At 40.5% G+C, this 27,017-nt stretch overlaps 3 protein-coding genes across 9 annotated transcripts; 2 read left to right on the top strand and 1 right to left on the bottom strand.

Moving 5' to 3' along the window:
- Positions 1 to 1,270: 1,270 nt before the first annotated feature.
- On the bottom strand, positions 1,271 to 4,312 carry LOC141687524 (uncharacterized). 2 transcript variants are annotated; one of them, XM_074492830.1, is made up of 4 exons: positions 4,181 to 4,312; positions 2,947 to 3,414; positions 2,028 to 2,272; positions 1,271 to 1,804 (listed from the first exon to the last, which is right to left on the bottom strand). In XM_074492830.1, the coding sequence occupies exons 2-4, from the start codon at positions 3,393 to 3,395 to the stop codon at positions 1,563 to 1,565; spliced, it is 936 nt and encodes a 311-aa protein (XP_074348931.1). In that variant the 5' UTR covers positions 3,396 to 3,414; positions 4,181 to 4,312; the 3' UTR covers positions 1,271 to 1,562. The 2 variants fall into 2 exon arrangements, with proteins under 2 accessions (XP_074348931.1, XP_074348932.1); XM_074492831.1 differs by having other exon boundaries at positions 4,161 to 4,295.
- Positions 4,313 to 11,420: 7,108 nt separating this feature from the next.
- LOC141685101 (uncharacterized) lies at positions 11,421 to 11,867 on the top strand. Its single transcript, XM_074490227.1, has one exon. The coding sequence runs from the start codon at positions 11,421 to 11,423 to the stop codon at positions 11,865 to 11,867; it is 447 nt and encodes a 148-aa protein (XP_074346328.1).
- Positions 11,868 to 18,587: 6,720 nt separating this feature from the next.
- Positions 18,588 to 24,336, top strand: LOC141683628 (uncharacterized). Of its 6 annotated transcripts, none has more exons than XM_074488364.1 (10): positions 18,597 to 18,870; positions 19,532 to 19,944; positions 20,113 to 20,146; positions 20,366 to 20,562; positions 20,655 to 20,709; positions 21,146 to 21,235; positions 22,279 to 22,344; positions 22,448 to 22,539; positions 22,679 to 22,726; positions 24,008 to 24,336. In XM_074488364.1, the coding sequence occupies exons 2-10, from the start codon at positions 19,610 to 19,612 to the stop codon at positions 24,123 to 24,125; spliced, it is 1,035 nt and encodes a 344-aa protein (XP_074344465.1). In that variant the 5' UTR covers positions 18,597 to 18,870; positions 19,532 to 19,609; the 3' UTR covers positions 24,126 to 24,336. The 6 variants fall into 6 exon arrangements, 5 of the variants coding, with proteins under 5 accessions (XP_074344465.1, XP_074344464.1, XP_074344463.1 ...); XM_074488363.1 differs by having other exon boundaries at positions 20,655 to 20,715; XM_074488362.1 differs by having other exon boundaries at positions 20,646 to 20,709.
- The last annotated feature ends 2,681 nt before the right edge of the window (positions 24,337 to 27,017 follow it).

Genomic DNA, 27,017 nt, shown 5'->3' with positions numbered 1-27,017 from the left:
TTTTTTTTTAATTTTCTTGTACGTTATGTTTGTCATATATTCAATTCCACATTTTATATTTCAGTTCAATTTGAATTAATTTGATATTGTGCCCGTTTGGGAAATCTTAAAATAAGTAACTTATGACTTAAAATGATTAAGTGCGAAATAAGTGATAAGTTGATAAATACTTATAAGTTCTATAAGTGTTTGGATAAATTTACTTATAAGTCAGAATTTTTTTTACTTAAATGAATTAAAACAAATAATTATTAAATATAATTATCTTAGTTCATGAATCTTAAATTAGAAAATATTTAAAAATTTATATTTTAAAATCAAAACTTTAGAAAAAAGTGAAAAAATGAAAATAAGTTGGAAAAAAGTACGTCACTGCCAACTTTCAACTTATCAGCTTATAAGTTGTAAATTCAGCTTATAAGTTGGGTCGACAAACACTCGTCGATAAGCTGTTAAGGGCTTATAAGCCATAAGTGGCTTATAAGTTGGCCGCCAAACAGGCCCATTGATTCCTGAGTGCGGGTCTCAGGGATTTCCGAACAAGATCGGTCTCGGGGATTTCCGAACAAGATCGAATAACCAATTAGGACTAAACCTAAAATTTGAAACACTACTAAATAAATATGACAAATAACAAAGAGAAAAGTGGGACTGAATTTGCACATTAGATAGTGTTAAGTCATTTTAAAATACAAAATTAAAATGACAAATATATAAATATCAAAACTCCATGCATTTATAATATCTTTAATACGCACTTATTTTTTTTAATCACAATAAAATTTCCCGCGGCCATGCTCAGGTCAGGACCAACAATTCCATATCAAGATATCCTTATAATTAGAAGGGTGATAGAGATTTTACTATTTCGAGTCCTAGTCACTGTTGTTTACCTCCTAGATATACGGATGATTTCTACTTTTAAGCACATACGATTACGTTAATCATTTTAAAATCAAATGCAGCGTCAACAGAAGTTACTAAAATAATATTTAATTACTGTTTTCGTAAGTTTTAGTCGTATTCTAAAACAAACCTTTTCCTGGTCGTGTTCGTCCCATGAACAAATTTCAAACATCTTCGTTTCAGATGAAAAAATGGTGAACCCAACTTGATCCTTTTTTTTGCCAAGGAACCCAACTTAATCTTAATATCTTTTAATAATAATATCCAAGCTTAATTACTGAAATAAACATAATATGTGTGATCTTAGTTGAAAATTTGGTTTGTTCAAAAATTACTTGAACCTATTCCTACAGTCAACTTGACAGAATATAAGTACCTTAACTCTCATAGAAAAGCTTTGAAATCCTTCATACATGTAGCACAATTGACAAAATCACAGTTTCATGAATTTAAATATCCAAACAAATATAAGCGTCTGAATAAAACTGCTCTTCTGAAATCTTAAACAATATTGGCTGACCCATCTTTTAATATTGAAAGATTTTAGTGCTCTTCCAGTTAGTGTTTCTGCTTTCTGTTTCAGCAGAAAAAGTGACGCAAAACTAACAAGCTTCATCAAGCTATGGCCAGATAATAAAACCCCAAATGATTTACGATCACAACACACATTTTAATCTAGCAAATGTCAAATAACCAGTGTGACCTCTTGCCTCGCTGGACGGCCTAGCCATGACAACTGAATGACTGGAATTTTCCAGCCCATTGCTTTCTTCATTTGAACGTTGTCTCCTCTTGCAAGGGAGGGATTCAATAGAACCACCTTCATTTCCTTGGAAGCTATTCATTTTAACTTCTCTAACATCATATGTTCTGAGAAGTACCTCAAATGTTCTTATATCTTCAGAAATCCAATACCCACATATCCATTTAATAAAAACATAAGCTTAAACTTTTACAAGAAATCCAATACAAGGAAACATTAATAAGACGCAAGAAAATTATAAACATTTGAGATCATACAAGGAAACAACAATGAAATTGTACTGATAGTGAGTAATTAGAGATTAGAAGAGCAAAAACAAATTATAAAAATGGCAAAAGAAATTTGCAAGAAAGCTTACCCGTAAAATTTGATCTAAGAGTTTCACATGAACGCTGCACCTGCTCAATACATGGTGAGAAAGAACACAAAATTCCATCTTGTTTCAACATTTTTCCCACAGAAGGAATAGCCAACCACGGTTGAGGCAAGTCCAAGAAGACAGAATCTGCTTTACCAGTGAATTCGTTTGGAAAACCTTCACCCTGAATATCCCTTACTCCCACAGTGACCAAACTACTTAATCCTGTCCTCGCAAAATCTTCCCTGTAAAAATAATCAAACCATTTCAGTTCAGGTAACAAGTCAAGACAAAACCACACATCCTTTTTTCCTTCATTATATTTTACACCAAGAGGAATAAGATATCAGATGGTCGTTCACTAGTTAAGCATAACCCATTTTTTAAAGTGAAGATTAAAAGTGTATTGACAAAATAAATACCAAAAAGTTGGTGGAGATTATCTTATTTTTTATCGCACATGATTCTGATACTATAGATATTCTCTATAACCTATAATTGCTTACAACCAAAATATAGGAATGTGTACATGACAGCTGACTCATTTTTATCATTCACAAATTTCCTGCTCAGTTCGGATTCTAACATTAAGTAGGAGAGAATAAGTTGTGTCATGTCAAAAGTTTAGATATGCAAGTGTAAGCTTTACTAGAGAGTATGGATAGCTTAAAACTACTACCGTTCTTCCAATAGGTATTTTCAGCTTAAAAACCAAAACTTAGACCTATAAGTCTATGACATGGTTAGACTGATAGGGATAGCTACACCTGTAAAACAATCATAAATCTTTGCCTTTAGAATGATACTAACACATTTAAATTTATGATTAACTAACAGTAGAACAAAACATTAAAAACTTGGGAGAAAAATAATAGCAAACCATATGTATGGGTAAGCAACATGTTGCTTAATCTCTTACCTAGCAGAAGCAGCCCTATGTTCATGAAAGTCAAATGTGTAGACATGTCCGGAAGGAGCTACAGCTCTTGCAAGAGAAGTAGTTAAAGATCCACTTCCAGTTCCTGACTCAAGTACCAGACAACCTGGAACTATTTCCAAATACATAATAACGAAGCTAATGTCTGCAATATAAAGAATTTGGGTTCTATGGCTCAAAACCAGAGTCCATAGCTCAGGAGTTGGAGCCAACAAGTAAACAAACCCACCCTTGTTGCTAAAAACCTTGGAACCAAAGGGTTTCCCGATCCAATCTGAGTGCTTAAATACACCAAAACGGTTTTGGAGGACTGAGCTTTCACATACTTTTATTGCCTTCATGTTGTCATGCCTTTCGTATACAATAACCAAATCCCCATCACTTACACTACGTTTAAAAGATAATCTCTTAGCCGGATCAGTTGGCAGCATCGTTAAGATTTTCAATCTCCTGATAAAGATATAGATGTAGTAACAATAAGAGAACTACCTTCAAAAACTGGACATTTTGCACTTAATAAGAAGCAAAATTTTAAATATTTTGCACTTCAAATCATTTTCCATGTGCAAAATTTAGTGACACATATGCTCTAATATAAATAAAGAGTTGTCTATCTTTTAGAATTCATTAGTAATTTGAAATTTTATGAGCAAAATATAATGTCAATAAAATCCCAAAATAAAGCTTCAGGTGTATTGGTTTACCAAGCACGGCCTTCAGTTTTGGGAAAATACAAATGTTTAAGTTTCTGTACACTTTATCTCATGATGCTTTCTCTTTTAACTATTTTAGTAAGTAACATTTGAAAGCCACCTAATTAGTGGGAACCATTTTCAAACCATTGACCCTAATCACGATACCGCCATAAATCCATAATGTGATAACCTCCGTGTATAGCTCCTGGTAACGATCAACACTTACTATAAAATTCATGCTTATGCAGACCACACACATACACCATACGCCTCACATCAAGGTTATGTGGAAATAGGTTCTAAATGGTATGGGAGCATCAGGCTCAACAATCATCCCCAAGATAAAAAAAATAATCTAAAATTAGATATAATGAATCGATAAAAATTGAAAAATCAGTGAGGACTTTGATCAAACACTTGACAACATTAATAAAAAGAACAAGCAACAATAACAATAAGGCAATATGAGCAGAAGTAACAGGAGTGAACAGAAATAGATACAAGTAAAAGAAGAGAATTACTGAAGCCCTTGTTGTGTTGCCTGCTGTGACTTGTGAGTTGTGAGTTGTAGTAGGGGCAGAGAGCTCAAGTTAGTGTAATACCGTTTGGTAACAGCCTCTCTAAGTCTAAACCTAGCCAGAGAGGTTCGTTTTTTTATATGTTCCTTTTTTTTGACAAAAAATATAGATATTATAGTTTTTTATATACATAAATTTTGCAAATCCCAGTTTTTTTTAGAAATACAACTCACAGTTAAATATAAGAATTACAAAAATATATTTCATATATATATATTATTAAATAAATACTATTTGTTGAATTTAAATGAGAACTGAATCGAGGACCTATACGTTATGATTTGTTTGACTATGCTAAACTATTTTACTAAGTCGCAATTCGTTGGAACGTTATAAACGTGCTTTTAAATATAAATAAAAAATATATTTGAATTACTGATTTTGTTTTGGCCATTTCGAATAATTATTTGGACAATAATTATTGGCTTTTTTTAGAATTTTCTACAAATTTTTTGCCATCGGATTATCGAAACTCTTAATTCCAATTCAATTTCTAATAAAGCGTATTTCGCAACGGTTCTATAAAACTCAGATTTCATACAATCCGGTGGCTATTAAATTGCGTTTGGTAGAGGCATATAAATCTCTAATTTTAGCATCCTATTTTCGGCATCCATCAATTTGATTGACATGCGTGTTATCTGCGTGTTTACGATCACATTAAATAATAAATATAATAACCTTAAAAACAAATCAATAATATTAATCTACCGAACAAAAATATCTTAAAGTGAAATATAACATTAGACATGGATTTGCAAGCGAAACACACATTAGTATATTCACAACTTCAATCACACCACGTAACAATAAAAAATAATTATAAAATCAATAGTTAAATTCGAAAACAACACTTACGCATATACACTTGTTATACCCGCTTTCGGTCATAGGCCCTAAACAGGTCCCCATGGGTGCGTTGAATAGCTGGATTCTCATATGCGGGCTGGGCTCGTGACATGCGAGCTGGGCTCGTAACATGCGAGCTGGGCTCACACTTGTAAGGAAGGCTCACACTTGCCATCAGGCGACCACACGCGAGGTGGGCTTAGGTGACAGTACTCGAGTTGGGCTCGGTTGCCCACACGCGGGCTGGGCCCATTAACCCACATCTTATGAAATCAAAGGTAACGTTGTATTTATTGATTAAAAAGGAAGGCAGTGCGGGCCGAGGCCACCAGGCCTGCCCGTATTAGAGGACTTTGTGTTTGACATGGAAAGTAACTCATAGATGACTGAGTTGCTCGTAGATTTCGGGGCCGACACGGGTTATTCCTACAATCACGGGAAGGATTGCGGAGATGCCGCGAGATTGTAGGAAGCGTGTGGAGCCGGTCGAGATTTACGTGACTAATTGGCTGAATGCCTGACTCTATCATGGGCTTGGGCTGCACGGGATGAAGAGTCCTAACCCTAGCCTATGTGACTTGTTCCCCAAGAACTACGTGAGACTTGATCCATGTAAATAGGGTACGTAGGCACTTGTATGAGACATGAGTCGACACTTGACGGAGAATAACAAAACCCTATTCTTTCTTAAGGAGTCAACATACAAGCTCAGCCACCACCAAACAACCTTCCTCCGCCCTCAAACACCGTCCTTGGTCCTTGTTCCGCCCATTAACCTCCACAACACTGTTATACGAAATTCTCCCTATAACAATTGGCGCTAGAAGGAGGGGGATTTTCATCTTAGGGAGAAGAGATGACCAAAGAAGGCAAACAAGCGGCGACACTAGGAAGCGGGGGCAAGAAGAAGGACCAGAACGAGGTCGAGCATACGCCCCCAGAGAACCAGGCACCACCTCCACCAATCGCAACCGTGGATGGGCAGGCAGTTATGACATATCTGGGAGGGCTAGCCGATCAGATGAATCAGATCAACGCCAGATGTCAAGGGTAGAGAGAAGCTCGGTCCAGAACGCCAAGTGTAAGGTGCGCCGTCTCAAGGTCTCTCAGCGTAGCTGGAAGGGCAAAGGTCCTCAGAAAAAGTTGATCCACGATTTTGATGTCAAAGCGACTGAGACTAAGCAGAGGAAAAAGACATCGCATGGAGAGAAAGACATACCCCAAGGTCATGATGAGCGTGGCAGCCAGATCATTAAGGGATCGGGGCAGAAGCCAACTTCGTCTGAGGCAAGGTCGACTAGCGTGCTAGACCGTGTGGGTAAAAAGCTAAGTGAGCATGATCTCAGGCTTAAATTAGAGAATTGCAAGAAGGAGAGAGAAGAGAAAGAGCCCGTGGATCAAAGAGGCTCGAAGAGAGAACATGCAGCGACTCCTCCGGAAAGACGGCAACACACCTCGCCCAGGAGGGAGGAGAGACGTTGGCGCAGAGACAATCATGAAGAGGAGTCGCAAGTGCGAGCCAGAGGAGGGAGACGCCGAGAGCGACCTCAGGGCTCACACCATTCTAGTAAAGCGGACGGTGACAGAGAGGGAGAAGTTGTTAGAGTAAGAGACCCGAGGAGGATCTTGGATGAGATGGAGCGAGAGAAGAGAGGGCCCCCGGCCTCAGTTACCCCCTCTCCGTTTACGGCTACTATCCGATCATTCCCCCTACCTCGGGTATTTAGGCACAACCCCGACCTTCTATTCAACGGCGAAGCCGACCCGGCGGAATACCTTATACAATTTAACATGGAAATGGAAGTCTATCAGGTGCCGGAGATGACCCGCTGAAGACTCTTCGCGGCATCACTCAAAGGTAGCGCCCAACAATGGTTCTCCAAATTGAGACCGACTAGCATAAGGACGTGGCGGCAATTGGAGGACTTGTCCGTCAGACAATTCCAGTCCACCCTCCACTACTCACCTCATGTGGCCACGTTAGCCAACATCAAGTAAGGGGAGGGGGAGCCCCTGGAAGAATACTTTCGTCGGTTCAACGCCAAAGTCCCCAATGTGAGGGGAGCCAGTGAGGAGACTATCAAGAATTTCTTGATTGTAGGGTTGAAAGAAGGGTCGAAATTCTGGAAGAGCCTCCAAGCGAGTGAGCCGAGAACCTTGGCCGAGTTCTATGAGCAAGCTGAACCCTTTAAGAGGGTAGAGAAGTCGATGAGAGAGCTGAAAATCAGCGAGAACTATCGAGATAAAAGAGACCGATCTTCGAGCCCTGATGATAGGAGAAAGACGTATCGGCGTAGCTCAAGCCCCAAAAAGTCTGCCCGAGGTAAAGAGACAAACAAAGATTCGGGGAGACCTTATACAAGAAAATGGCAAACACACACCCCTCTGGTAGCCTCTATTGACCACATATATGCTACCTATGCTGGGAAGGGGGTATTCAGAAAGGCAACCCCTCTCACAGACTATAACAAGAGGGATACTTCGAAGCATTGCGCATATCACGAGGCCACGGGGCACGATACATCTGATTGCAGAAAATTGAAGGATGAAATCGAGACGCTGATAAGGCAGGGGAAGCTGACATAATGGGTTGTCAAGGAGGTTCGAAGGTACATGACTGATTATCATACTGTCCCTCCTCCACCCTCAGAAGATAAAGAGAGGATACCTCGGGCTGGAAGCATTCATATTATTCTAGGCGGGTCTCATATTGGCGGAGACAGCCGGAAGGCGATGGAAAGGTATGCCCGAGAAGCAAAGGACAAGCCCCTCACCAACGTCAACCATCTGAGCCAGAGGTCCCCGGAGCTCTTCGAAAGAGAGGCTGATGACATCGTCTTTAGGGAAAACGATGCCAAGTGGGTGCATTACCCTCATACAGATGCCCTGGTCATAAAAATGAAGATTGGGACGGTAGATGTTCACCGGGCAATGGTGGATACCGGGAGCTCAGCTGACGTTCTAACTTATGATGCCTACAAGAAGTTAGGGTTACTGGATAGAGAGTTAACCTCAACAAGGGGACACCTATACGGGTTCACGGGAAACTCGATCGGGGTGAAAGGAACAATTCGGCTCCCGGTGACCATAGGAGAAGAGCCTTATATGGCCACCCAGATCACTATATTTACAGTAGTAGATCGGTCTTGTGCCTACAACGTTATAGTAGGCAGACCCCTTATGAGGGCAATGAGGATGGTGACCTCAATCCACCACATAACGGTAAAATTCCCAACCCCCACGGGGGTCGGCTTCTTGAAGAGCTGTCAATATGAATCAAGGGTCTGTTACAACCAGGCACTCAGGGCGGCCGAGTCAGGAAATGCCTCAAGGGAGATGGTTGAACCGGGTGAATGCGATGTCCCCATGGAAGAAGCAGAGGGCAGGAAGAGAATACGTCATGAGGGACACGAGACTTGTAACCTGATTTCAATCGAGGAATTGCCCGAGAACTATTTCGAGCACATGGGGATTCAAGTGGAACCACACTCAGGGGCCTTGCTGATGGAAGCCTCTCAGCCTATCATGCTAATACAAGAGGGGATTGTGGAGAAGGCGAGTGATGAAGAAGAGAGCACGGAACAAATCGTTGCAAGACTCAGGAAAGAGAAATGGGCACGCGAAGAAACGACGACAACTATGGATCTTCCCAATGGAATCACTCGCACTATCACTACGACCTCTGAATGCTTGATAAATCCGGCCCAAAATCACCAGCCCGAGCTCGAGGATATAGAGGATTTGACAATCAAGGAAGTGGGAGAGTCTAGTAAGGCTCAAGTAGAATTAGACCCAAGAATGCCTCCAATGATTAAGAGAGCATGGACCACAGAGGACACAATCCCGATATTGGTAGACCCAAATGATCCCTCTAAGGTACTCGGAATAGGCTCTAACTTAAGTCCTGACTCGAGGGAGGATCTAGCCCCTTCCTGAGGCGAAATTTGGATGTCTTTGCATGGTCACACTCTGATATGATAGGGATTGACCCGAATGTCATGTGCCACCGGCTCAACTTGGACCCGAAAAAGAAGGGGGTCAGACAGAAGAGGAGGCCGATTAGTGGAGAGAGGGAAGAGGCCCTTAGAGAAGAGGTGGATAGACTAATGGAGGCAGGGCTTGTAAGGGAAGCCTTCTATCCCATGTGGCTGGCCAACCCCGTGCTTGTCAAGAAGCCCAATGGCAAATGGAGGACGTGTGTGGACTTCATCGGCCTGAACAAAGCTTGCCCGAAGGATAGTTTTCCTCTACCCCGAATCGACCAGCTGGTTGATTCCACGGCTGGGCACGCACTGCTTGACTTTATGGATGCTTATTCAGGATATAACCAAATCCCCATGTATGGGCCAGATCAGGAGCACACCTCCTTTATTACTGATCGGGGCCTCAACTGTTACATCGGGATGCCCTTCGGGCTCCTTAACGCTGGGGCAACGTATCAAAGACTGGTGAACAAGATGTTCAAACATCAGTTGAGAAAGACCATGGAGGCCTACGTAGATTATATGCTTGTGAAGTCAAAGGAAACAAAGGATCATGTCCGACACCTATCATAAATGTTCCAGATCCTAAGGGAGTACATGATGAAACTCAACCCCCAGAAATGTGGGTTCGGGGTCGAATCAGGAAAGTTTTTGGGATTTATTGGCAACTATAGAGGCATTGAGGCCAACCCCTCCAAGATACGAGCCCTACTCGAGATGAGATTCCCTAGACGGGTGAATGATGTTCAAAGCTTAACAGGGCGAGTGGCTGCCTTAAACCGCTTCGTCTCAAAGTCTTCCGATAAATGCCAGGAGTTTTTCAAAGCGATTAAAGGAGTGGGGAGGAACTTTGAATGGACAGAAGAATGTGAATAAGCCTTTCAAAACATAAAGAAGCATCTCAGCAGCCCTCCAATGTTGTCTAACCCAAAGGCAGGTGAGACTATGGTCCTATACTTGGCCGTCTCTGACTTTGCAGTAAGCGCGGTATTAGTCCGAGGGGAGGATGGTATCCAGCTCCCGATATATTATATGAGTAAAAGGCTAGCCGACGTCGAGACTCGGTATACAAGCCTCGAGAAGTTAGCATATGCTCTGATCCTGGCCTCCTGAAAACTCAGGCCCTATTTTTAGGAGCACAAGATAGAAGTGCGAACCTCCTACCCCCTCAGACAAGTGATGCACAAGCCAGAGTCTTCTAGTCGAATGTTGAAGTGGACGGTTGGGCTCGGCCAATTCGAGGTGGGTTATAAGCCAAGGATCGCAATCAAAGGCCAAGCCCTGGACGATTTTGTGCTAGAATTTTCTCCACATCAAGAAGTGGAGCCGGGAGCCCTTGTTGTCATACCTAGCACATAAGAAGTTGGGCTGGAGAGCCCAAATAGTGCCCCATGGTAGAGCCTATTTATGGATGGAGCATCTAATGATAATGGGGCAGGAGCCAGAATTGAGGTAATCAGTCCAGAGGCGCACAAGATCAGACGTGCGACCCATCTGGCCTTTCATACAACCAACAGTGATGTTGAATATGAGGCCCTAATCAACGGTCTCAAGCTAGCTCTAGAAATGAAGGTGGAGAATTTGAATGTGTTTAGTGACTCCATGATCGTGGTTTATCAGATAAACGGGGGGTATCAAGCTAAAGGGCCAAGAACGGAGCTTTACCTGAAGTATGCACCAAGAGGGTTCAGCATGCCCCTCCTCAAGTGCATAGATGGGGATGAGTGCAATTATATTTCAAGGGAAGTACACGAGGGCATTTACGGCAATCACTCGGGGGGTAGCTCTCTAGCTCAGAAAATCCTCTGTCAAGGTTACTATTGGCCAATAATAAAAAAAGATGCCTTTAAATTCTCCCGAGCATGTGATAAGTGTTAGCGATATGCCAATTATTATAACAGCCCTGTGGCTCCCCTAACATCCCTCATGAGCCCTTGGCCCTTCGCTATGTGGGGGATTGATCTGATTGGAGAACTCCCGAAGGCCAAGGGAGGTGTCAAGTATGCGGTGGTTGCGGTAGATTACTTCACTAAGTGGGCAGAGGCCGAGCCTCTAGCCACTATCACGACAAAAAAAGCTCAAGGAATTTGTGCACAGGACTATTGTGTGCCGCCATGACATCCCTTACAAGTTGATATCTAACAATGGGAAACAGTTCGATAGCAAGGAAATGGGGGAATTTTGTGAGCAGCTGGGGATTCAGAAGAGTTTTAGTGCGGTTTGCCACCCCCAAAGTAACAGGCATACATAGGCTGTTAAAAAGATCATTAAGCACACCCTGAAGGCAAAGCTAGAAGAGAAAAAAAGGAACATGGCCAGAAGAGCTCGTCAAGGTCCTATGATCTTATAACATGACACCCCGAACTACAACTGGAGAGACCCCTTTTTCTATGGTGTATGGGTGTGAAGCTATGGTGCCCGTTGAAGTGGGAGCAGGATCTTTTCGGAGGGACAACTATGACTCAGAGGCAAATGAGGTCAACCATAGGCTCTATTTGGACATGATCAAAGAAACTGGGGAAGATGCTCAGATCAGGGTCGCAACATATCAGCAGAAGGCAGCTAGGCACTACAACAGTAAGGTTAGAGCCCGGACTTTCAAGATGGGAGATTTGGTTCTGCGTCGAGTCATGCCGAACACCAAGGTGGTGAGTCACGGAGTCTTTGGAGCGAATTGGGAAGGCCCCTACAAGATAAATTCGGTGCTCTGGGAGGGAACCTACCACCTTAATGATATGCAAAACAAGTTCATCCTGAGAGCCTGGAACGCGGAACACCTCCGTAAATATTATCAGTAATATTATTCTTTTCAGATTTAGTACTATCTTACAATACTCCTAAGTCTCGGGGGGTAGTGCCATATAGGTGCCTCTCTGAGACCACAAATATGTACTTCTTTCACTTTCCATTATCTATGAATGAACGATTGATATCTATTTTGTGCACTTGATATTTTAACTCATGTTAATAGATTAAATATCCAGCAGGGGAGCCCATCTTTGGGAACCCATGCGAGGGCAGAACGGTTGTTTTATTAACATGTTAAAATCACAAGTCAGGTCGGCCCCGGCCCGCCTGACAATAAGTTTAGGAAACGAGCTGGGCCACGGCCCGCTTAGAAAGATATGAGCACAAAGCAGATAAAAGATGAAGATAAAAAGAGGTGTAGGCTCGCAATGCGAGCCCATACCCCGACTCGCAGGACCTCAAATGTGACCCAGGGAGCCCAGCCTCCAAGCATGGCCAGGGTCACATTATGCGAGGTGAGGATACTTGAGCAAGTGGCGAGCCTATTTGCCCGGCTCGCCAGTGCAAGAACGCGTGCAAAACTTGTGAGTTAGTAATGATGCGAGCCCATTCCACTTAGCATTCTTTGTTAATTTTGTTTGATTGAACAAATGATGCGAGCTGATTAATTAGGCTCATTGTGAAGGTGTAACGCCCGCCATACGCGACCAGGGTTATGATAACTTCTAGTCAGTAGAGGCATGGTAAGATTACATAAAAATAAGGAAACTAGCTAGCATAATAAAGAGGAATGCGGGCACGAAAAAGTTGGGATTTTATACAGACAATAGATAAATAAGTCAGGCCCCAAGGCATAATACTTTACATACAAATGTGAGGCAAGAAGGGTGCCCGCCTACCCAGTCAAAAGTCTAGTTTCAAGATAAAATTAAATCTAAGGGTTATCAGCTTCTTTCTCCCGTGCTTCATCAGCCATGACCCGGGCCTGCTCAGCTGCGAGCCGGGCCTCCTCGATAATCTGGGTGTCCCGCTCTATCTCCAGCTTCAGTTTCTCGACATGCTTAGTTGTGCCCGCACCCAGAGCTGCCCAATCAAAATCAGAAACCTTCTTGATAAAGATTTTCATAAAGTTCCTGGCCCCCAGGTTCCTAACATCAGCAAGGGCGGCCTCACGGCCCTCGGTCAGGGTAGAAACTGACCCCTCCAGCTCGAGCACCCTCTCCTCGAGGCCATTCCTCTCCTTCTTCCACGCCTCCGCGGCCAGGTCGTGAGCCTCCTTCTGCTCCCTTAAAGCCTTTTCATGAGCAGCATTCAGGTTAAGTATCTTCTGATTATAGCTGTTCACCAGCGTAACTTTCTCCTGCCCATGCTCAGCGACCTTACTTTGAAGAGATTTGACTTTAGACTCGAGCTTTGTGTTGGTCTGGCCGAGGACTCGCATCTCTCGAGTAGGAGTGAGCATTTCCCGGTTCAGAACCGAGAACCGAACCGAACCGATCAAAAATTGTGGTTCCGGTTCGGTTCTTAACTAATACGGGTCGGGTTCGGTTCTTGTTTTTCTAGAAATTTCGGTTCTTGGTTCAGTTCGGTTCTTAACATACTAGAACCGTAAGAACCGAACCGAACCGTATATAAATGAATAAATACAAAAATATATGTATATATATTACGTATTATGTTTTCTTATTTATAATACTTTAATAAATTTTAAGAAAACTATGATTTTTATTGTATTACTCATTTCTTTAAATAGTTATGGAGTTTTGAATATTTTTATAAATATTTTTCTTCATAAATATTAGAAAGTAATCAAATTCAAAATGATTCACCACTAATAAGAATCTTCTTTTACTAAGTTACCCTCAATAAATAATAAAATCTAGTCAAAATTTAAAAAGTTAGAATATAAAATAATATAAAAAGTAAATATATATGAAATAAAATATAATTTCGGTTCTTTCGGTTAAGAACCGAACCAAACCAAAATTTACGGTTCGGTTCCGGTTCGGTTCTTACATATAAACGGGTCCGGTTCGGTTCTTAAAATATTCCTATTTCGGTTCTCGGTTCTTTCGATTCCGGTTTGGTTCGGTTCGGTTCTGACCCATTGCTCACCCCTACTCTCGAGCCTTAGACAGCTGACGGTAATACACCTCAGCTGCGGCCCGAAACAGTGCGTCCTGACTAACCTCGAGAGCAGAAGAAGACCAATCCTTCATATCCTGGTCGGTGATGCGAGCTTGAGCGAGCTGGCCAAAGGTGGTCGCGACCATGTTGGCAGAAGAAGAAGTAGGGAGAGGGGCATCAGATGGAGCAGCCTTTTTCGGGTCTGGCTCGACGATTTTTCCCTCTTTGTGACCTCGATGCCTTTTTAGCCGAGGAGAAGGCCCCGAGCCTTTATAATGCTCAGTGAGGCTCTTCATGCGAGCTGAAGGGGGGACTTGAGAGTGAGCCCCTGTGGTCGCCGCAGCGGGCTGAACTGAGCCCGAGGCCGCGACTTGCTCAGCTCTTCCATAAAGGGGATAGGGGAGATGGCCATTTCTGAAAAAGAAAATAATAAAGTAATATATTAGTCACAACGAGAAGAATAAAATGCGAGCAGGAGATAAATGCAGACAAATAAAGTGAAATGCGAGGTGAGATGCATGTGGAAAATGTAAAAATGCGAGAACACGAGCTCGCACATACGAGCAGGCAGGCTCGCGCATGCGGCCCCAACGTTCTTACCCTTTCTGGCCCTCTTCTTAGATTTCTTCTTTCGAAGAGTCAGCCTCACCCCTGCCTTCAAAAATCCACACGCGACCAGGTTCGAGGTCGTTATGAGATTTCGAATATCCCTGTCTGCCTTAGAAAGATCTAGCAGGTTGTCCGCATTTATTTTTTCTTGTCCCAAAAGGACAGTGCGAGGCGGGGTGGCTGGAGATAAGAAAAATAAAAACGTTTCTTGTTAAAGGAAAGAATTATGGTAGGAAAGACGAGAGCGGCCAGAGAAGACTTACATGGATTGTAATAAAAATGAGTCTGGACTCGAGGCACCTCGTGGATATAGACAAAAGGGCTCTTCCACTTCCCTGGGTTGCTCGGCCCGTTGTGGAAGAGGTTCTTTTTATTAAAGCACGACAAGACAAAAAAAATAGAAATATCCAAAGTTGTTAGGGGAACGCTTCAGATTAAGAAAGTAGCCAAGCTGCCTCGTTGTGAGAGGAGGAAACCCACATTTGTTGTATATGATGTATAATGCGAGGGCGACCCGATATCCGTTCGGGTTGATCTGCAGAGGTGCGAGCTGGTAGTACTCGCAGACATCCTTGATGAAAGGATGAAGAGGAGAGGAGATTCCTAGCCTCAGAAGGAAGGTAGATAAAACCATGTGAGGCACCCTACCTCCATTCTCCGGATGGTTAAATCTGTAGCACCTCATGTGAGGCAGGGGCAAGACAACATGGTCCTCGAGCTAGAACTGCTCAATGTGCTCGGCCAAATGTTTCTGAGTCAGTGAGGTGGGCAGGTCGCGGCAAGCAAACACCTTAACCTCCTCGTTTGCAGTTGAGCTCTCCTCCCCGTCAGGAATGATCTACCTCTTAAAAATAATCTCACCCTCAAGCTCGGGCTGGGCAGAAGGCATATAAGGCTTAGGAGAGGCCGCACGGATATAGTTATAGTTGCAGATCTTATACTGGCAAGTGACATCTGCCACCTCCTCGCTTTGAGGGGAGTCATAAGACCAATGCGAGTCGTCCTCTTCACCCTCGAGCCCCAAGATGGGGTATTTTGCGGCTACATGCTTTTTTCCCTTCCTGGTGTCGTAGTATGCACTTCTCAGGTCTCTTTCAGTGGACTCTGAGTCGAGGTGAATGAGGTCGAGGTTGTTAGCTGCAGCTTGCCTCAGGCGGGCCGCCCTCTCTTCAACCATCTTCCTTAGAATCTCCTCAGCCCGTTCTTTGTCCAAAGGAGTAGGCTCGCGGTTAAAAAATTCTTTCACCCCGAGGGAGGCTGGTATTTTGGAGAGGTCCACGGGCCTGTGTCTACAATCATAAATATTCTTCTCCCTGGTGTAATCTTCAGGGTTAGGGTCGAGGTGAATATCAAGCGAGTCGGAGCCAGCTACTCGCATCGAGTTCTCAACTCTGGCAATGTTCAAAGCCCCTTGAGGGGTGATAGCTGAGCCGGGAGAGATGGGTTGGCTGAGACGACCAGAAAGAGAGGTCAGCTCGCGTTGAAAGTCCTTCGAGCCTCACTGCTCGAGTGGATATTGGTTTAATGGAGACAGAGTGGCTGAGGAATGAACCGGGCTAGCAGAGGTGCGAACCGTGCTCGAGGAAGAGCGAGACGATCCATATGAGCGGGCTGAAGACACACTTGACATCTGTAAAAGATGTTGAAAACTAGTGTGTGGTCCTAAAAAGAAAGCAAAGATAAGTATGGGGGCGTACCTAAGTGTCCTCACATCTCACACGGGATCACACCTAATTATCTAAACGAGCAGACGAGATCGCATCGCATATCGTGATTGTGTGTGATCGCATCGAGTTACAGGAGAATGTATGAGCTCGCATTTCATGTTGTGAGTGTGTGTGAGCTCGCATCAAATAAGTGGTGTGTGCTCGAATTCAATGACTAGGTGTGAATGTAAATGGGCTCGAATCAAAGAGTACATGTTGGAGAAGTGTATGAAGATCCTGATGAATCTGTGTCGGGAGAATATCGCCGCCGGTAGACGGTTCTTGTGGAGATGATGATCTTCGCCGTGGTAGATCCTTAAGCAAATTGGGCAGAGTTTTAGTAAGTGTTCTTGGGTTTGTGAGAAATGAAATTGAAATCCCACATATTTATAGGGGATAAGAGAGAGAAAGGATCAGGGACACGTGTCACCATCTCAAGAGATAGCACAAATCCCCACGATAGCTATCCAACAGCTGTCATGCGTTCAAAATGCATGCTAGATGAAAGGCATGCGAGGCGGGGCACGTGAGGCGGCTTGGTGCGGCCTGGTGGGCTCGCACCTGCGAGGCCATGAAAGACTAAAAAATTCCCAGCCTCAAGATGCGACCAGGAATTTTGGGGGTAGTTGTTATGCCTGCTTTCGGTCATGGGCCCTAAACAGGTCCCCATGGGTGCATTGAATAGCTGGACTCTCACATGCGGGCGGGGCTCGTGACATGCGAGCTGGGCTTGTGACATGCGAGCTGGGCTCACACTTATAAGGAAGGCTCACACTTGCCATCAGGCGACCACACGCGAGGTGGGCTTAGGTGACAGTACTTGAGCTGGGCTCGGTTGCCCACACGTGGGCTGGGCCCATGAGCCCACATCTTATGAAATCAAAGGTAACGTTGTATTTATTGATTAAAAAGGAAGGCGGTGCGGACCGAGGCCGCCAGGCCGGCCCGCATTAGAGGACTTTGTGTTTGACATGAAAAGTAACTCATAGATGATTAAGTTGCTCATAGATTTCGGGGCCGGCACGGGTTATTCCTACAATTACGTGAAGGATTGCGAAGATGCCGCGAGATTGTAGGAAGCGTGTGGAGCCGGTCGAGATTTACGTGACTAATTGGCTGAAGGCCTGACTCTATCATGGGCTTGGGCTGCACGGGCTGAAGAGTCCTAACCCTAGCCTATGTGACTTGTTCCCCAAGAACTACGTGAGGCTTGATCTCTATAAATAGGGTACGAAGGCACTTGTATGAGACATGATTCGACACTTGACGGAGAATAACAAAACCCTATTCTTTCTTAAGGAGTCAACATACAAGCTCAACCACCATCAAACAACCTTCCTCCGCCCTCAAACACCGTCCTTAATCCTTATTCCGCCTATTAACCTCCACAACACTATTATACGAAATATTCCATATAACAACACTTATACATACAAATATATATTAAAGATGGAAGAAGACGGCTCACTATTATTGCATATTCTATCGATATGTATACACTTTTTTCAATAATAAATTTCTCGTTTTATTAATTTATTTTTTAATATATTAATTTATAAACATAACTTTATAATTATTTTTTGACTTGTTGCGCAAAACTAAGGGGGGTGTATTCATTTCAGATTTTAAAAGATTGATAATAATCCATGGATTTTGGAAGATTTTCGTTGATTTTAATTGTTCGTGGATTTTGACGGAGTTGATAGAAAAATCTTACGGTCTTGCTGCTTTTGTGAAGTTTTCCACAAATCGTTCAAAATCTCATGTTTTTTAAAGAGATTTCAAAAGATTAAAAATGAACTAGCAAATCCATTAAAATCCACAACTTTTTCAAATAAAAAAATCTACGGATATTTGAATACCATCAGATTTTGATGGATTTTTAAAAATCCTAATTGAATACCGTAAGATTTCAATAGACTTTTTAAAATCTGAATTGAATACATTCAGATTTTAAAAGACTTTTTCTAATCTATATTGTATACGATCATATTTTAAAGGATTTTTTAAAATCGAAATTGAATAACACTTGATTTCAAGAATTCAAAAAAATCCTTTAAAATCTTGATTGAATACACCCCTCTAACTTTATTTGATTAACTCAGATGTTTAAACTTTTTTAAAAATTTGAAGCAAAAATTATTTTTTCCTATGAACATGTCTATTAACTCTAAATCCACCCCTATCCAGCTATCCTAATCACAATTTTCAAAAACACATAAATATTAAAAATTCTAAAATGTTATAATTAGGTAGTAGACCGTTCAAAAATCACTCATGTAAGTCAACTTTTTTTCCCCTTAAAAATATGTATTTGTAGCTAATTTTTTTTTTTAAAAAGAACCATATAGGAGATGGTGAGTCTCGAGAAGGACAGGACCCTCTTGATTGTTCCATCAATTGTAGACAGCCTAGCTAGATACTCGCCTTGTGTAGACGTATATGTATATTGTGTATTGTATGGCTAATAATCAACGTTGTTGAAGAACATGTTAAATATTGCAGGATGAGCTCACTTGATGATGACTCTAAATCTCTATGTTAAATCTCTTATTACTTTCTTCGAATTTGTTATTCACCGATACTAGTCTGCTCTCTTCCTACAACCCTTGTAAGTTGTTGTTTCTTTTCAACTGTCTGTCTTGCTTTCACTCTACTTGCTGTTTTTCTTGGATTCCCCTTTGTTTTTTTTATTTAGATTTTTTTAGGTTCAGCAAATATGTTTGTTGTCAGGATTGGAAATTATATTGTTTTGTGGTTGCTGCATAATATGATGCTTTCAAATTCCTCATTTGCAAATCATGTTCATTTACTATTGCCAAAAAAAAAAAGACTAGGAACTAGGCGCTTTAGTTCCGTAAAATTATCAGGTGATTTTAGCTTAATTGAAGTGTTGAAATGTTGATCAAGTGCTATAATTTCGGACAAAAACAAGATCTTACACATTTAGAAATGTGCTAACATTCATTCTATTGTAAGCCTAGAATTTATGGGCAATTTTATGAATACGTGCTTATTAAATGGTGAAAAACAATTCTAAGCATTAACGAGATCAAAAGAAATACTATTCCACAAACAGATGATGAAGGTTTATGTTGTTGGGGTCAATGTGGTCTTCTCATAATTGGACGTTTGTTGTTGATATTGTCAAACTGGCACAAGTTTTTGGTGTCACAGTAGCCCGTCCTTGACCTTGACTCTAGAAATAGTATCGGAATCTCAAAAAGGAAACATGGGGAGTCATAATGTTTAATTGTTTGCTTTTTGGCTAGGTACTCTTATTTGATAGATTTACCCATCACAAAATTATCGCCGCAAAAGTGTTTATCATATTTTACTCTCTCGACAAGATGGATCTACTGGAGTCTAGTGATACTACCTCCCTGAGTTATTGGTTGAACTGGAGATTCTTTCTTTGTACAATATGGGTCTTCATTCCAATGTTGGGGGCAACTTTTATAATTTGGAAATACGAATATTCGTACCCTCCAAAACCGGATGAGGAAGGGACTCAAGAAGATGATTTATGGTTTCGGCATGCCAATAATTCTTGGATGCCATGTGTGAAACAAATACACCCTATCTGTTTAATGATGTTCCGTATTTTCTCATTTTTCTTGATCTTGACGGCACTTGTTGTGGATGTTGTTGTTCGAGGAGGAAGCTTATTCCACTATTATACCCAGTAAGTCATCCTTTTGTTTGTTAATATTTGGAGCAGAATGATCTAACATATGAATAGTTAACAGTAATTGTTTTAAAAATCGTTGACCAAATTATCTACTCATCTATATATTACGGGTTATTAACCATTTCTAACTACAGGTTGTAATGTTTTTGACTCTTTGAGTAGGTGGACTTTAGCTCTGGTTGCCATCTATTTTGGGGTATGCCTGTCAGCTTCTTCAAAAGTCTATGCTAGAATGTAAATGTATTGTCCTATTATAATATCGTTTTTTAACTCACACTGATGTTTGTTCACCTGGACATGTATCGATATATATATATATATATTATTTTGTGATCAAATGTGAAAATTGATGTAACATTCCAGTTATATAATGCATTGATCTTCAAATCCTACTTACCTTTTCAAATATTTGCAGTTCGGATCGTTGCTCTCTATCTATGGATGTTTACAGCATTGGAAAATATATAGCGGAAGTAATGCTTGTAATGAGGTGGTCGATGCGGAACAAGGATCTCATGTCTCACTTATACAACACGAAGCTGTAACTGGAGTAGATATGGGAAAGTATCCATATTATCAAGAAAAGTATTATCATTTTCGAACAGCTTCGAGGTGTGGCCATGTATTTCAAATTATTTTCCAAGTAAGACCCCTCTAAAAATTAGAAAGTGATTAGTTTTTAATTGGTTGATGAGGTTTCCCAGCTTGGTTTATCAAGTCAGCATCTTTCTGCTATCGACTGCAACCTGCAACCTGCAAGTATATGTTGGTTTTCCCTATGTTTTACCGCACCTTTCTTGTCGACACACACACACACACACATATATATATACATGTATCCAATCCTTTTTTTCCCTTCCCAAGTTGGTATATATCGTTTGAGAACTTATCATCCTTAAGTTTATTGCAATTAATTTTCTCACTATCCCACTAGGCAACATAAACAGTTTGCCACATGTTTGACAAACATAATGTTATCCACACTTGTTCAATTGACATTTCAATCAATTAAAGAAGGATGATTATGCTGAATATTGGAATTGTGATCCGTGGAAAGATAATGATCAGTGGCGATGCCTAAACTTTGGTATTAGAAAAGCCAACATTGACCGAGATTTTTACAGCTTTCCACCTGGTCCCATCGATTGTTGCAAGTTACTCAGTTTTTCTCATTGTGTTGTTTATTTCTAAGCAGATGACTGCTGGTGCGGTGATACTTACAGATTGTCTTTATTGGTGCGTAATTTTCCCATTCCTTACCATCAAAGATTACGATTTTAATTTCGTAAGTATTCATGGCTTCCTATATATTTTGTTCGCTCCTTTACTCATATTATAGCTTCTGTTAGTACTTGGTACTATCTGAATGTATGCGGTAACTAAAGATAATCACCTCCTGCGTCCTCCGCCCACCGCCATCTTCCAACAATATATTCGGTCTCTCAACTCTTATAGAGATAATCATCTTGCTATCTGCAACAAAATGCCTTTATACCTTATATGTCATAAATAGATAGACTCATGGTTGGATATCTTTTTCCATGACTGTTTTATGTATAACTGTGAACAACTTGTATGACTAGGACCTATATTCCTGCTGGCATATACTTGTCTTTTACTTTGAAAAGAATTTGCAAAGGGAGAGTCAATGTTATAGTTCCGTAAGATGGTCTGTGCGAGTAAACAAGAACCACAATCATTATATTAACAGATAAAAGACAATGTTTCTTGTGTATATGTCGTTTTTTAACAGGTGAAGCTAAAAAATATTAAGTTGTACTACATGCTAACCGCCTGTATTACAGAACAAATAGATGCCAGAATTTCATTTTATTTTTGACTTCTTGTCTAAATTGTTATTATCTTTGTTTGCATGTGTTTAAGGCTTTGAATAGGACTAGATGTCTAATGAGCCATCTGATTGGCACAAACTAAGGGAAACTAGTTTTCTCTAAACTGCAACACAGTCATTAAAGAATTTTACAATCATCCTCGACAATTCAATTACATTCGCAAGTCGTGTATGCATGTACAGCCACTTTTATATAATTGTAATATATTCCAGTGTATCATGAATTCAAAGTTGTTTTCTGTATTATTCATAGTAAACCACTAATAACATTTCAGGACACATGGCCAAACCTTATTGTATGTAGCTTTCTACTAGTCATGACTTCCGAACCACTGACTTATACTCATTTACATTACTATGCTTATATATATCGAGCACTTACTTTATTAATGTATTTTTCTTAATTTCTTGAAATTTTCTGGTTGAAAGTTTTTCTCCATGTTCTATTTGAACATAGTGTTTCCTTGTCATGACAGTTTACAGTAATGGAACATTCACTTAACGCCATCTTGCTCATTAGTGAGACAACTTTGAATGGGTTGGTAAGCTCTAAATAGAAGCCCAATGCCCCCTCTTTAAAACTTCATCTTTTGTCAGTCCCATAAAATCATCTTTCCATCAGTAACAATGAAACGCTCTTTTCAGCAATTTCCTTGGTTCCGGATATCATACTTCATCTTGCTGACTGGTGTCTATGTCATCTTTGAGTGGATTGTGCATGCATCTGTATCTATGTGGTAAGGGATTTTTTTTTACTTCCTTTATTAAGTGCATAGCAACTTTGAAAAAAAAAGAAAAAAAAAAGAGAGGAGGCAAATACATGGTAGTTTCGTGATTATTGATTAAAATAGCTTATTATTCTAATCATTCTTGCAGGTGGCCTTACCCATTTCTTGACTTATCGATCCCATCTGCTCCTGTATGGTAAGCCTCTCTGCCCCAGATATCTTTTCTTTATGTAATAAACAAAAAAGTCGATTACCAACCCGAGACCCCTCCTATGCATTTTGGAATAGATAAATCAGTCCAACTCCTCTGTCACAGTCAAAATACAATGGTTGGACCTGCACACAGTTTAAAAGGTGTTATGACCGGTTCACTTTATCTAGCAACGATCAGATATAGTAATGTAATGGTTAGAGTTTTATGAGCCTGGTAATTTCGAAGTTTATAAAGAACATGCTCTTGAATTTATGTAAAGATTGATCAACAATACTAACTACTATATAAATCCATGAAAAGTTTTACTGTACATAAATTTGTAACTTAGTTAGTTATGCTTATGCCCTTTATATTGCTAATTGCTGCAAGTTGCGAATTGATTTTTAAAATAAATGAGGGCTGATTGACTAAAACTGTGGACGAATATCGGATACTGTATGCAATTTGATAACTAGTGATTTATTTGTAATTGTAGCAGTAATTAAAGTTGAATGAAGTAGAAATAGCATGTTCCTTATTCACTATTAATTCTTATCATGAATTCAGCATGACAGGGGGAAGAACATTAAACAAGATTGGAGGATAAATTTTTGAAAAAGTAAAGAAAAGTTATCTGTAGTAACAAGGGGGAATTTTACAGTGAGTATGCTACTATAGATGTAGAGGTGAGGATATTAAGAGTGGGCCATGGGTGAAAAAATCAAGAGAAAACTTCTCAAAGATGTTTATTATATATGAAGAGGTGATAGAAAAAGACGAACCAATATATTTGCAGCAGATCTAAGATAGTGCGGCACTTGGTCATAGTTTTGTTCTTGCTTTTTTTCTAAACATAGTTGAAGACGATCATAGAAGTTATAAGCTATTGAGGTTAGCAGCTGAATTTTTACTTTTGAAGTACTAAAAATTACTCTAGTATATTAGACTGTTATTAGTACTTTCATTTAGTTAAACTGTAAAAGCCAATTCTATTAGGCAAAACATAGATAGTTACTTTTTGAGTCTTCTGACTAATTAGGTTCTCAATTTTGAAATAGATCACGAAAATAGCCTTGCAAAAATTTGGACGTGAACTTGTCTGTTAAAGTTATCTGCTAGACTAGAGTCTAGAGTCAAGTAACAAATGCACATCATTCAGTTTATGTTTTTCCTTTGATTTTATTTATGTGTATATTTATAATTTGTTTGAAAATTTTAGCACTTGCTTCAACATGTACTTCCACTATCCTCATGTATCCGGATATTATTTTTAAATTATTGCAGGTATTTAGCTGTAGCATTGATGCATCTTCCTTGCTATGCCCTCTTTGCATTAATCATCAAAGCAAAATACTATATGCTACATCGATGGTTCCCTCAAGTGGATCGAAGTTTGAGATAACATACCGTTTTTGTTTAGTGCAGGGTAAAAGTTTTACCAAAATAAAGAAACGAAGCAATATTTTTCCAATGTTGTGCTATACCTTTGTAGGGTGCTATATATTTATGGTAGAGATTAATTTTTAGCTCCCTTATCTGGCCAATGTTCTGTTTTAAAAAGTTTTTGCTTTTGTATATTTTGATTATTATTAAAAGTTGCATCCGGTTGATTATTGTGATTGTTCATTCAAAATTTAAATTTGCATTTTATTTTTTTTTTGTTATTGTTGTGGTTAATAGATAGAAAACTCAAAACAAAAATATAACAGTGAAGTCCATTGTTCTTGACATTTATTGAACCCAAATACCCAATATTGTAACCTCAAGAAAACTTTCTTGTCAGGTGTTTCAGGTACATAGTTCATAGTTAAATTTTTTTTTTTTGACTAAAAGCTGGAATTTTATTACTGAATCAAATTCAGCTCAATACAATTTTTGACTGAAACAGGGATAGATCCCCATCAAACGTACGACCTGGATAAATATATGATTTCTTAGCCAATTGATGGGCAACCATATTAGCAGATCGCTTAACATGAAACAAATAAACTTTGTTCAACCTTCTAAGATACTCCCTGCACTCTTCAATAATTTTCCAAAAGCGTGACCTCAGTGTAGTTTTACTTCTAATTGCCTGAATCACCACAAGGCAATCTGAAACCACTGAGACATTATTCCATTGAACCTCGTCGATCCAGCTCAGCGCTTCCTTCACCGCCATGGCTTCCGCTAGAGTTGGGTTAAGTAAAAACTCGTGAAGAATTGCCTTAGCCTACACCAGCCTTCCATCAGCATTCCTAGCAGCTAAACCAAAACCAACTGCGTCCTTGTCTTAAAAAATTGCCGCGTCCACTGATACCTTTATTGAATTCGGTTGAGGATTAACCCAAATAACAGCTCCATCTCCTTCATTAGTCGGCTGGAGAGAAGCAACTGAGATTCTACTTTGGGCTTGAGACCATTGTAAAAGGTACTGCTTAGCAGTAGCGACCGTTTTGTTGACAGAGACAGATTTTTGATTCCAAAAGCTCCAACAAAGGGTTAAAATTTCAGCTTGCATTTTCGAATTTGCAGCCATTAGAGCATTAGCTAGCCAAGTCCCAAAATCTGTTGCCATAAACTTCCAGATATCCACCTTGATCAATAACCAACACTGCTGGGCAAAAGGACATGTAATCAGCCTATGCATGATTGTCTCATTTTCTTCGTGACAAACTGGACACAGGCATTGGACCTGCACTCTTTTGGAGCATAACTGGACAAGAGTTGGTAAACAATTGGAGAGAGCTCGCCAAACCACCTCAACTGTTCTTGGAGGCGCTTTGATTCGCCAAACTTTAGCCCAAATACTTGATTTATCTTCATCACACCACGCTCCCTTCCTATATTGCAGCAGCTTATAAGCACTTTTGACCGTGTAGGCACCTGTAACATCATGCATCCAGTATATAGGGTCTTCTATCACTGAACTATCTAGCCTTATATCTAAGATGAGTTTTTGATCCCTCTCATTGAACCCGTCTTTAATAACATCATGATCCCATTCTCTGCTATTCAACTGCATCAACGAACTCACCTTATTGTCGTGGAGCACCTGAGAGTCAGTGGTAATATATGGATTAGAACTATCCGATAACCACGGTTGTCCCATAATTTTAATGTTATCTCCTGTACCAATCTCCCATCTGCTACCCTCTGCCACCAACTTTCTGGCCTCCCAAATGCTACGCCAGATGAAACTTGGGTTGTGACCTAGTTCAGAGTTCAAAAAATCTGAATTTGCAAAGTATCGAGCCTTATACATCTTTGTGACCAGACTTTGAGTATTGGACATGAGTCTCCACCCTTGTTTGCCCAACATAGCTAGATTAAAGCTTCTAAAATCTCGAAATCCCATTCCACCAGAAGATTTGTGTCTTGACAACCTTTCCCAACTCATCCAGTTTAGTTTTGAGTTACTCGCCTGATTTTGTCTCCACCAGTAATTTGACAAGGTCCTTTCAATATGTTTTGTGATTTCCATTGGCAAGAGGAACACATTCATAGCGTACGTAGGCAATGCTTGGGCTACTGTTCTAATTAAAACTTCTTTCCCAGATCTGGAGATAAAATGACCATTCCAACTATTCACTTGGGAACGAGCTTTGTCCTTGAGATATCCCAAGATAGTCGTTTTATTCCTTCCCAACAAATTCGGCAGACCAAGATAAGTACTATTTACCCCAACTTCCCCCATCTGCAGAATCTGGCATATCGCCTGTCTGTTATATTCTAAAACATTCGAACTAAAGAAAACAGACGACTTGCCTCTATTCAACTTTTGACCTGATGCCCTCTCATAAACATTTAGTAATTCCATCATCTTAGTTGTATCTGCCCTGTCTGCCTTACAATAAAAATAGGAATCATCAGCAAACAGCATGTGGGAAATCGACGGAGCATTTCGACAAACCTTAACACCATGAATCCACTGCTTCTCCTCATACGCCCGAGTCAGTGATGATAAACCCTCTGCACAGATTATAAACAGATAAGGGGATAACGGATCCCCTTGTCTAATGCCTCTTGTAGGAGTGATTGGCCCCATCACTTGCTCTCCGTGGCTATAGAATATGAAACCGTAGAAACACAATGCATCACTCTTTGAACCCACCAATCTCCGAAACCCATTTTCTTTAACATTGCCTCCAAAAAGTTCCATTCTATACGGTCATAGGCCTTTGACATATCAAGTTTGAGAGCCATAAAACCTTCTTTTCCAGTTTTCTTCCTCTTAAGATAGTGTATGACTTCATAAGAAATTATGATGTTGTCTGAGATCAACCGTCCTGGAACAAAAGCGCTCTGTGTGTCT

The sequence above is a fragment of the Apium graveolens genome, chromosome 9 (assembly GCF_009905375.1).
Source record: "Apium graveolens cultivar Ventura chromosome 9, ASM990537v1, whole genome shotgun sequence".
Taxonomy (NCBI): Eukaryota; Viridiplantae; Streptophyta; class Magnoliopsida; order Apiales; family Apiaceae; genus Apium; species Apium graveolens.
Note: the sequence above shows the minus strand (reverse complement) of the source record. Positions and strands in the feature narration are given on the sequence as shown.

Excerpts from the sequence above, each read along its gene's own strand:
- LOC141687524 (XM_074492830.1), bottom strand. The coding sequence starts at position 3,395 with ATGCTGCCAACTGATCCGGCTAAGAGATTATCTTTTAAACGTAGTGTA. Across the intron at positions 2,273-2,946 it reads CATAGGGCTGCTTCTGCTAG|GGAAGATTTTGCGAGGACAG; the intron begins GTAAGAGATTAA and ends TTATTTTTACAG. Across the intron at positions 1,805-2,027 it reads TCTTAGATCAAATTTTACGG|ATATAAGAACATTTGAGGTA; the intron begins GTAAGCTTTCTT and ends GGATTTCTGAAG.
- LOC141685101 (XM_074490227.1), top strand. The coding sequence starts at position 11,421 with ATGACACCCCGAACTACAACTGGAGAGACCCCTTTTTCTATGGTGTAT.
- LOC141683628 (XM_074488361.1), top strand. The coding sequence starts at position 19,610 with ATGGATCTACTGGAGTCTAGTGATACTACCTCCCTGAGTTATTGGTTG. Across the intron at positions 20,563-20,645 it reads CATTTTCGAACAGCTTCGAG|GTTTCCCAGCTTGGTTTATC; the intron begins GTGTGGCCATGT and ends TTGGTTGATGAG. Across the intron at positions 20,716-21,145 it reads CCTGCAACCTGCAAGTATAT|ATGACTGCTGGTGCGGTGAT; the intron begins GTTGGTTTTCCC and ends ATTTCTAAGCAG.